The sequence below is a fragment of the Suricata suricatta genome, chromosome 3, assembly GCF_006229205.1.
Source record: "Suricata suricatta isolate VVHF042 chromosome 3, meerkat_22Aug2017_6uvM2_HiC, whole genome shotgun sequence".
Classification (NCBI taxonomy): Eukaryota; Metazoa; Chordata; class Mammalia; order Carnivora; family Herpestidae; genus Suricata; species Suricata suricatta.
In genome coordinates this window covers 115,234,573-115,246,142 of record NC_043702.1, presented here as the reverse complement: position 1 = coordinate 115,246,142, position 11,570 = coordinate 115,234,573, and the positions used below count along the sequence as shown (strand labels likewise).

General features: G+C 43.4%; 1 protein-coding gene across 1 annotated transcript in view; it reads left to right on the top strand.

The window, feature by feature from the left end:
- LOC115287066 (adenylate cyclase type 10-like) overlaps positions 1-11,570 on the top strand; it is a 76,024-nt gene that overhangs the window by 20,633 nt on the left and 43,821 nt on the right. The window contains exons 8-13 of the mRNA XM_029933344.1: positions 12-51; positions 2,277-2,466; positions 4,614-4,669; positions 8,103-8,256; positions 10,593-10,785; positions 11,311-11,397. Of these exons, the coding sequence (XP_029789204.1) occupies positions 12-51; positions 2,277-2,466; positions 4,614-4,669; positions 8,103-8,256; positions 10,593-10,785; positions 11,311-11,397 (720 nt within the window). The remainder of the gene's footprint in view (positions 1-11; positions 52-2,276; positions 2,467-4,613; positions 4,670-8,102; positions 8,257-10,592; positions 10,786-11,310; positions 11,398-11,570) is intronic.

Genomic DNA, 11,570 nt, shown 5'->3' with positions numbered 1-11,570 from the left:
GGACCTCCTTCTGTGGAATCGTCGGACATTCCGTGAGACATGAGTACACAGGTGTGCCAAGCCAACTCCTCTCGCCGCGCTTTGTCATCTGGCCCTGTGGGAGGAAGGGCAAAGCTGAGGGAGACCAGGGCCCTGCCCTCTGGAAGCTTGGAGTCTTCCAGGAGGAGTCCAGCCACGCAGCTTTGCCCATTGGCAGCTTGTCACTTGCAAACAGTGCATGTCCGGGCCTGGGCATGAGTGTCAGAACTAAGTACTCATCCGAGGGGAGCGGTAGAGGCTGCACACTCATGGAGTGGGGGCACCTTTATAGTATTTCCTGTTAACATTAGACTCTTATTCCTCTTAATTCCTATTAAAAATTCCTAAAGAAATTAAGAATACTGGTATTCCCGATAAATGAAAATAGAAAGTTGTCAGGTCCCGCCCCGGCCCACAGGGCGGTAAATCCTTGTGGGTTCTTGATCCTGAGGGAGGGAGAGAAAGGGCAGGAGGGAGACGCAGAGAGTGGAGACAGCACACTGTATCTGATCAAGCCTCTTCTTCTTTATTTAGAAAACACTATCTTATAAAGGTTTCAAGGAGGGAAAACAAGGCAGCTGACCTAGGTCAGTTGCTAGGAAACAGGGTTAAGGGATTAAAGCTAGGGTAAAGAAGGAAATAAACTAAAATTTTTAGCACAGCACGTGAAGGGCCGATACCACCCTGCCTGTAGGCGATTGATCTTTGTTCTTCTGGCTTCTCCTGACAGGGAGTGGCGCTCCCCTGCCTATTTTTGTAACTCCCCTCAGGGAGTGACATACCCAGCTAGCAAATGGCCAAGCAGCTGAATCTTTGCCGCTTCCCACAGAAAGTATATGTTATCTCCAGATTTCACTGCTTTGATGTCCCTCCTCAACTGCATTGTGATTTAAAATATTCAGAAACAATACATCTAAAATACTGAAATATTCATGTCTCCAATGGAAGGATGTCTGAGATTTTCTCATTTTTCTTTTTTTTTTTTAATTTTAATGTCTATTTATTTTTGAGAGAGAGTGCACATGCACACACAGGAGGAGGGGCAGAAAGAGGGAGGCAGAGGATCCAAAGGAACAAGCCTGATACAGGGCTCAAACTCACAAACCAGAACATCATGACCTGAACCAAAGTCAGTCACTTAACTGACGGAGCCACCTAGGTGCCCCTAACTAGTAGTAGTATTAATTGAGGGCTTACTGGGGCACCTGGGTAGCTCAGTCGGTTAAGCATCTGGCTTCAGCTCAGGTCAGATCTCACGGTTCGTGGATTTGAGCTCCGCGTCGGGCTCTGTGCTGACAGCTAGCTCAGAGCCTGGAGCCTGTTTCAGATTCTGTATCTCCCTCTCTCTCTGACCCTCCCCTGCTCCAGCTGTCTCTCTCTGTCTCTCAAAAATAAATAAAAAGCAATAAAATTTTTTTTTAATTGAGGGCTTACTGGCATCAGGCACTGTTAAAAGTGATATGCGTGAACTGACTCATTAATCTTTATAAACTGCCCCCTGAGAGGGAACTGTTATCATTCCCACTTACAGATCAGAAATGGAGGCATGGGAGCATCTGAAAGTACGAATTTGCCCAAGTAATTTGGTGACGTAGTTAGCAGTAGAGCTGGGGGTGGAGCTTGGATGCCAGCTTGTCTGTGGGCTACAGTGTATGCCCCTTTAATATGTCTCCTGGCCTAGTCTTACACACACACACACACACACACACACACACACACACACACACACCTACCTTTCCAGCCCTGTTTGCTCACGCTTACGAAATTGACAAATGAAGGTGTGACTCATTTCAGAAATGAAATGAAATTAAAACTTGCACACATAGGAGCATTAGAGGTGCAATTTTGTCCCTCATTTGGAGGTCAGTGTCCCCCCGCCCCACTGGCCCACCCTCCTGCTTGTGTGTCTTGTAGCAGAGAACTGGCTGCCCCTCCCCTGTGAGCCCAGGCCTGTGGCCACCGTGAGTACACAACCTTCTTCACACACACGGCACTTATATCTCTGAGCCGGTTGCCTCCACAGCCTCCCAGGAGAGGTAGAAACTGGGCCAATAGCTAATTGAGTTTACTCCCTGTGTACTTTTAAACAGCCATCGGCAAAATATGGGTAATTGAAGGTGAGACTTCTGTGTCAATCATCAAAGGCAGGAGGAACAAAGACTGAACATGCCACTTGGGGACAGTATTTTGCACATTGCATTCTGCTAGTTCAATGGCTGTTTTCTCCTTGGTCTTTGCCCTCTTCCCTTCTGTTTTAGTAATTGGTCAGAAAGTCAACATGGCTGCCAGGATGATGATGTACTACCCAGGAATTGTGACTTGTGACTCTGTCACTTACAACAGCAGAAACCTCCCAACCTACTTTTTCAAAGAGCTTCCAAAGAGAGTCATGAAAGGTGTTGTGGATCCTGAACCCATCTATCAGTGTCTGGGACTTAATGAAAAAATGTGAGTGTGGGGCATTGATTTTGTGGTATTTTTTTAGTAAAGAAGTGGGAAAATCATGATAGTGAAAACCACCAGTCACCCATGTCTGATTTAAATCCAATTTATGAAATAGAAATCTATTCCTTCCTGAGAACAAGGCCCCAATTTCAAAATCCTCCATCTTTCTCTATCCTACTGATAGTATAGCCTAGTGGATGATCCCATTCTACCCTCACTGCTGATAATCTAAGGGCGATTCTTCAAAGGTGGTGCAAACCGAACAGAGAACCCCTCGTCTGGGTGTCTTTTTGGGCCCAGATGGACTTAGTGGCCAACCATTAAGTATTTACTGATCATATCAACTATGTGCCAGGCATTGATGGGGCAAAAAGAGTATAAGATACTGTTTCTCCTCTAGGTTTTTAGTGAAGTATGTTCCCCAGAAGCCCAGCTTAGATACATAGGTATCTATGGAACTTAAAATCCTTCAGTGGCCTCTAGTCATTTTCATGAGAATATTCAAATCCCTCAAAATGACATACAACCAGCTGCCTTTCCAACCTTGTCTCCTCCTGTGCCCCCTACTCTGGGCTGTCCAAATAGATGGTCCTCCTCATCCCTTAGCCCCTCCCCAGTCTACTGGGAAACCACAGTCAACTTAGCATTTTCCTCCTCTGTGTAACTCTAGAATGTACCCGTCATGAATACTGATCTGATAGACTTTTCTTACTACATTATGAGCTTTTTGATGATAGTAGCTATTTCTTGTTCATTTTTATATGCCCAGGGCTTGGCACATAGTAGGCACTCGATAATAAGTAAATGAATGAGTAACATGGAAAGTAGAAAGGTGTTATTCTTTATATTAGTGGGCTAGAATCTAGATCTTAAAGGGGCACCTGGGTGGCTCAGTTGGTTAGGCATCCAGCTTTGGCTCAGGTCATGGTCTCACGGTTTGTGGGTTCGAGCCCCACATTGGGCTCTGTGCTGACAGCTGGCTCAGAGCCTGGAGCCTGCTTCAGAATCTGTGTCTCCCTCTCTCTTTGACCCTCCCCTGCTCGTACTGTCTCTTTCTGTCTCTCAAAAATAAATTTAAAAAAAAGCATAGAATCTAGGTCTTACAGGGTCAGATAACAGAATCAGGGCTGCAGTTGGTTCAAGGAGTCTTTATTATTCACCTTTATATTCCCAGGGTTCAGCACTGGCATGCATAGACCAGCAATAAAGTGCTGTCTGAATAAATGAATGAATAATACTAATTTTTTTGTACCACTTATTGTCAAGTACTTTACCTCAAAATATGTAATTTATTCTTAGTATCAATCATATCAAGTAGGAGTCAGGAAGTGGTGCTATTAACACAGTCAGTCTCCCGCAGAAATTCAGGACCATCTGATCCCAAAGGCTGCCCTCCTCCTTGTTTTTCTATACCATTTCTACAAATAAGACAGTGTAGAAATATGCATACATATATGAACAGGGCCTGCGTCCTGCCCTGAAAGGTCACAATTTAATTGGGAAGACCAACATATACAATATACAAAATTAGCTATGTATGAACACAGAATACACAGTGGGCCAGCATATGTACACTGGCCTGGTTATAGATACTAATTTCTGTCAGGATCCTCTGTTCTGTCCCCACTCCCTGAGGGATGTCAGGCAAATAAAACTCTCTGTACCTCAATTTTCATTTGTAAAATGGATATAATAGTACTTTCTTAATAAGGATTTTGTCAGGAGTGAAGGGTGTGTAGAGCACTTGAAACTGCCAGGCACACAGCACGTGCTCACCAAGGTGGCCTATTACTGTCTGAGCACTTGCTGGACTCTTCCTAGGATGTGAGACAGTCTACCACATCCACGTCTAAGGGTCCCATGATGGGGACTGGTTTCCCTAGAAAGGGGGTCAGTTATACCAATGCAGACTCAACAAGCATTTACTGAACACTGTGTCAGGCACTATGAAAAATCTATGTATGTTGTTTGGACCTTCTATTGGCAGGTAAGAACTTCTCTTTCCCTTCCCCTTGGTGTCTGCAACCCTTGAGTCAGGGGATAGATTCTCGTTAGAGATCAAAAAGGTGACTTTCTGGTAACTAAGAATTATAACCACTCTTGCTCTCAATATTTCCCTGTTCTGACATCTTTTCTTTTCTTCTCTTCAGGATGTTTGGTATGGCATACCTCAAATGCAACAGAGAGGAGGGCTACCCTTTGCTGGGTAGGTAGCAGGCCTTGATTTTTAAGCTTCTTTATTGAACTATAACAAAATATCCAGAAAAGTACACCACTGTTAAGTCTGCATCTTAATGAACTATCACAAACAAACATACGACCATCTTCCAGGTGAAGAAATAGAAAAATAGCAGTGCTCCAAGAACCCTCACATGCTTTTCTGCCACCCTTTCCCCAAGACCTCTAATACCCGAGATGACTCAGGCCCATTTGTGACGTTCATATGGGGGAAATCATGCATTGTGTAATTCCGTATGCCTTCTTGTAATCAACTCTATTTTATGAAATTCATCCACAGTGTTAGGTACAGCTGTAATTTACTAATTTTCATTGCAGTGTAGTATTCCATCTCATAAATTAGCAACAATTTATTCATTCTGTCATTGTACAACATTTGAGTTAACAATCCTTGGTTTTTTGCCATAAAGATTTTTGTACGTGTCTTTTGGTGAACACATGTACGTGTTTCTGTTGAGCAGAAACTGTTTAGGACAAAGGGCACGGGTTTGGTAATGATGCCAAATAATTGTCCAGTATGGCTATGTTCACTTATATTGTTGTGAGAGCTCCTCATCCTTACCAACAACTGAGTTTTAAGTCTTCATAATTGTAGTAACTCTGGTGGGTGTACAGTGGGGTCTCATTGGGATGTCCATTTGTGTTTCCCTGATATGGTTGAGTTCCTTTCTCAAATATTTGTTGGCCATTTGAGCATCATCTTTTGTAAAGAGTCTGTAGAACTCTTTTGCCTTTTTTTCAGTTGGGTTGTAATCTTTATTATGGATCTGTGGGAATTTTTTATATATTCTGGAAATGGGTCCCTCTCATTTGTTTTTCCTGTATGTAACTCCTCCCATCCTGCGCTTGCCTTTTTACCCTGTTAGTGATGTGCTTAATGAACAGAATATTTATTTTCATGTAATTCAAGTTACCAGTCTTTTATAGTTAGTGCTTTTGTGTACCGTTTAGAAATTCTTCATCATCCAAAAGTTGTGAGGACATATTTTTATTTATTTTAATTTTATTTTATTTTATTTTTTTATTTTTGAGAGACAGAAAGAACACGAGCAGGAGAGGGTCAGAGAGAGAGGGAGACACAGAATCTGAAGCAGGCTCCAGGCTCTGAGCTGGCTGTCAGCACAGAGCCCAACATGGGGCTTGAAAACACTAACAGTAAGATCATGACCTGAGCTGAAGCCAGACGCTCAACTGACTGAACCACCCAGGTGCCCTGTGAGGATATGTTTTTAGATTCTCTTCCATAAATTTTGTTTTACCTTTTATGTTTAGATCTATGATCTATCTGGCAGTGGTGGTGATGTTTTTTGATTCTTGGTGTCACGGAGCCTATCAAGAGAAAGCTAACTTGAGACTAGATTAGACTAGATAGGGAAGGGGGCCTAAAATGCAGTAAGGATACACCCTCTGGGGGAAGAAACCTCCATCAGGATAGGCCTGTGGATTCCAAAGGCAGCCATTTCCAGAGCACTTATAATTTTCTTCTGTTAGATGAACATCCCTGAAAGTATCATCTTAAGTTAGATCCTGGTCCTAACTGTGTTAGGACAATCAGGAGGAGGCCCTGTCCCACACTTTGGGGGAATATCAGGACAGATCTTGATTTCAGCAGAACCTGAAAGAAGGCAGCAGTTCCAGAACTGCAGTGGGTACTTGGATCACAGCAGTGTGTTTTTCAGAGTCTAATCACTTCTTATAAATATAGATTTCCAGCCTTTTGAAGGCTGGAAAGGAGAAGGAATGCTCACCCTCACCCTCCTCCGAGGACTTACTTTCCCTCCTACAATATGATTGTTGATATGATAGGGACTGGCAGCAAATGGAAGTCCTAACCCCCTTGTGTAAGATTGAGGACTCCATCTGACAGCCAGAGTAGGACACATTGGTGCAATTTGCATGTGTTTCTCAGTCTGGTCTGGTCGCCTCTTGCCCTGATTCCATCAGTGTAGGGTAAAGATCAAGCCCACATGCCATTCCTTAAAGCTGTAGCTGGAATGAAACTATCAGAGGGGAGGATTATAGGAAATACCCTTCTTTTACAAGACGTCCTGTAAATAAACCATATATGCTAACTGACAGCATAGATGTCAACAAAACTATACTCAGAAAGTGTCCCAGATATTAGGGCCTTGTTGAGATAGAAACAGGGTGCATTACCTCAAGTCAAGATGACTTGACTTTATTTTAGAGGCCAGCTGAAAGACAGTTGATAAGGTCTTACCTGTATGAGAGCTGGAAGATGCCGCTCTGTGGCCTTCTGGACTCCATCTTCTGAGTTACCTACGTGAGGTTCTGGCCAAAGAAGAGCATGACACATCTCACAACACTGAAGTTTAAATACATTTTCAGAAGGGGAGTGTTTCCCCCAAATGAAGCAGTAAAGTCTGCGAAGTGGTTCTCACTGAATCATGCCAGAAATTCACATTACCAAGTAAACAACACTTCGCTGCTTTGTATAAAACATCCAAGCATAGAGTCACATAGAGTCATGCTCCTGGTTTTCACTAGACAGTAGATGACACCTGGTTGTGTGTTTACTCTGTGAACGGGTGTCCAAAATGGGCCCCCAGCAGTGACCAATCCAGCCAAGAAGGAAGAACCAGCCCTGAAAGGTTCCCATGATTGTGGGCTGGGTTTCAGATGTCAGGCTTCCTATTACATGTAAAAAAAAAAGAAGTGTCAGGGCTGTGACCAAGGTGATGTTTATTTTCTTCTAAGTTTTCCATATTTTCCATGGCAAGCATGTGTGTGTTTTATAATCAGAAAAAGACTATATTTTATAATATAGGTCTTTCCTGTGGTAGAAATAATCTACACATGATTTTTGAAAACAAATTCAATTTTCTTAACACTTATAATGTTTCCAGGAGCCCTGAGATAAGGATAATTTCTCATTTATAGATAGCAAGTTTCTTTCACAGAATTAGAAATATAAATGTTTTTAATTAGGAATGCTGACTTGAATAAATTTATTTCCCAATGTAATAATCTATAGATTAGTTCTAGTGTGCTATAGAAGAAAAAAAGGGGAAAGAAGACAAGCACCCGGGTCAGACAAGCCTGGTTCAATTCTGGGGCGTGTAATCCCAGCAGTTTACTACCTTCAATCTCAGTTTTCTACACTAATATTAAATGGACATTATGATGAGTGTTCTAAAAATACGTGGCCCCACAGCATATGGGAATCAACTAAAGACTGTAAAACCACATTGTTAACTGGAAAGCCCCAGAGAAAGGTTTCAAAAATTTTTAAAGTGCACAGGATCTCAAGAACGTTCATCAGTACTTCCGTGAAAATTCTAAAGGTATTTGTAGGAGCTGTATCACTGTGTGCTTGTTTTATGTCTAGACTATTTTATGTTGATTAGGTTTGCTTCCTTTTTAAACAATGCAAATAACAGGACGTGATAAGGAGATCAAATACTTCACGGGTAGAATGAAGGAATTTTTGGTGTCCAACCGTAGCCAAGTCCTAATGTACGAAGGCTTACCAGGACATGGAAAAAGCCAGCTACTTATGGAAATTGACTATCTGGCCCAAGGCGAGAACCACAGGTAAGTGTCTTGCGATGATCATTTCTTGAGAACTCCGAGAATCCTGATGTCCTTAAGAGTTTCATTTATTGTAATGTTCATCTCCTCCATGTAATTTGCCTTATGTAAACTACCCACAGGTTCTCAGTTATTGGGTGCCATGCCCTCTGTACTGTAAGTAATTAACAAGTAACAGATTGAACTAAGAAAATGAGAAGCTGGTCTGACCCCTGAAGATCCTGATTTAACTCTGGGCAGGGCCTGGTTATCAACATTTTAAAGCTTTCTAAGTAATCCCGGTGTGCAGACAGTTTGAGAACTCCTGGCATGGACGTTGAGAGCAAGGCTAGGTTGGGTCTACAAAAGAAACACAGAAATGGATCCAGCTGGCTGGAAGAGAATCACTAGTTCAAACCATTTAGCCCTGTGCATGGAGATAGAGAATGGCGGACCTCTGCATTCTCCTTGGGAAAGCAGAGCTCATGTACTTCTCTCGCCACGTGCATGTGTTTTCGTACAAGAAATGTTACGAGGGCTCTCTGGGAGAACCCATGGGGCGCCCGCATGACAGTGGACAGCGTGATGCTCAGTAACAGTGATGGTGACTGAGATGATGACGATGGTGTTTCCTATCCATTCACCATCGAATCTCAAGGCTCATGTAAACCATATATTAACTGTATTTCTTCTCTTTTTTCAAAAATTTTTTTATGTCTTTATTTTGAGAGGCAGAGACAGAGCGAGTCGGGTAGGGGCAGAGAGAGAGGGAGAACAGAATCTGAAGCAGGCACCAGGCTCCGAGCTGTTAGCACAGAGCCCGACACAGGGCTCAAACCCATGGACTGTGAGATCATGACCTGAACCGATTCGGATGCTTAACTGACTGAGCCACCCAGGCGCCCTTCTTCTCTTTTTTCAATGCCAAGTCTGAGAAAGGCCAGTTTGTAAAAATCTTTAACATTGTTAAGGAGATAATTCATAATAACCAGAAAACATTTATTTCTTCATTTATTCTGTCACTTATTGAGTACCTACTACATTCCAGGAACTTTTGAGGGCTGTGTTTGTTTCCTAGAGTTGTCATAACAAAATACCACTAAGTGGGTGGCTTAATAAACAGGAATGTGTTGCCTCTGAGTACTGGAGGCTAGGAGTCTGAGACGGAGGTGACAGTGGGGGTCAGTTCCTTCTGAGATCTGTGAGGGACAGTCTGTTCCATGCCCTTTTCCCTAGCTTCTGGAGGTTGGTGAGGAATCGCTGGTGTTCCTTGGCTTGTAGAAGCATCACCCAATCTTTGCCTTTATCTAATGTTCTCCCTGAGCCTTGTCTGTGTCTGTTTTCCCCTTTCTTATAAAGAAACTAGTCATTTGGGATTCGGGGCCCACTCTATGCCACTATGACCTCATCTCAACTTATGTAACTGTTTCTGTAATGACCCTGTTCCCAAATAAGGTCACGTTCTGAGGTACTGGGGCTAAGACTTCAGCATGAATTTGGGGGTGGGGGGCACACGAGTCGACCCATGACAAGGGCCAGTGCCCCGGAGGTGAATAATATCAGATCCTTGCCCTCAGAGAGCTCTCATGGAAGAGGAAAGAGATGATGAAAATGGGATCGGAGAGGACAGGGATAGGGGTGTGGGACAGCATACTGCAAGAGCTAGGACGGAGCCAACCTTGTATGCGACACAACCTTGGGGCTCCGGGGAAGATCCCAGAAGGCTGCACCTAAGCTGAGGTTTACAGATGAGCAGGAGACGAGGGGTTAGCAGGGGCTGTGAGGTGGTAAGCTTCCAGGCTGGGGAGACAGCCTACCCAAAGGCATGGGCAGAAGAAACCACTCTAGGTATGCAGGGATTTCTCACCAGTTCGTCGGTGGCAGATGGACTGTTGGGCAGAGGGCAAGAGTAGACCTGGAAAAGTCTTATGTGTCACAGAAAAGAAGTTCAGACTTTTACCTTTTGGTATTGGGAACCACTGAAAAATTATAGATAGGAGAGGGAATTGGTGTCTATCCTGGTATGTCAGCTTCTGTAAAGGTGAAGTGGTGAATCATGGTGCCAGGCAAGGGTAGTAGCATGTTCCTCAGCAGTGTGGGTGAGAGTCTGAGGGCATAGAGCAAGGTGGTGGGGGTAGGACTGCAGAAAGAGGATATGGCCAGGGTCAATTATGAGGGCTCCGGGACATAACGGAATGAGGGAGTGTATCTGAAGCAGGAGTAAAGAACAGCTTCCAGATAACATAGGAGATTTCTGTGTAACAGCTGAATATGGAAAACCTAGAGCCTTCCTTCATTCTTATTATTTTCAAAAAATATGTTTAAGAACTCTATTCTGCTATTGGCTTTCTTATGAACAGGACTATTGCTATTGCATTGACTAAGATCAGCTTCGGTCAAAATTTTTATACCATCCAGATGTTCATGGCCAATGTACTAGGTCTGGAAACATGTAAACATTATAAAGAACGAGAGACCAACCTTCAAAATAAAATCAAGACACTGTTGGATGAGAAGTTCCAATGTCTTCTGAATGACATCTTCTACGTCCAGGTAAGTCGCTAGATTTGATACCTGCAGGAAGGAGTGACAGCGCCCACGCAGCGGCCCCTGGTCTGATGCCTTAGCGTCTCTTTGCCATTTATTGTCTTTTTTTGTTTGTTTGTTTAACATGGAGAATCCGGGTAATGAGGAAATGGTCCCAAACCTCTTTGAATGAGTATCTACATTCCTGAGACCTTGGGGGTATCTAGAAATACTGTACTTGAGACAATCCAAAACCTGCTGTTTGGTTTTCCTCTCACCTTCCCATTGTAGCTACACTGAACTGGCTGGTCCAGGACACAAAGTCCCTCCTCCACAGGTGACTGCCAGTGCAAAGACGGTATGCCCTGTTGCTTCCTGTATCTTATTAGATTCAGTGACATAGAGTATGACAGCTGGAAAGGACATTATGAATTATCTAGTGCATGAGGATTTGATGGCACAGAATGGGAAGGCGATTTGCCCAAAGTCACACAGCTGGTAGCTCCCTTTGCTATTTTCCCATATTTAATATTCTTCTGATTCTTTGTACAGTTCCCTGTCTCACAAGAGGTTTCTGAGATGACCATGTCGAGAAAGCAAAAGCTGTTGGAAACATTGTTTATGAAGATCTTGGAGCAAGTAAGGGTGGCTGTGGGTCAAGTAGTGGGCGAGGCAAACAGGGAGGTGGCCCGAGGGGTTCAAACACCACCGGCAAAAGGCTTTGACCTGTGTGAAAGCTTTGTTTTAACACATCTTGCATCTCATTCTCCTCTCTTCCTTCCAAACCTCAAATCAAGAGTCTGTTCAGAATT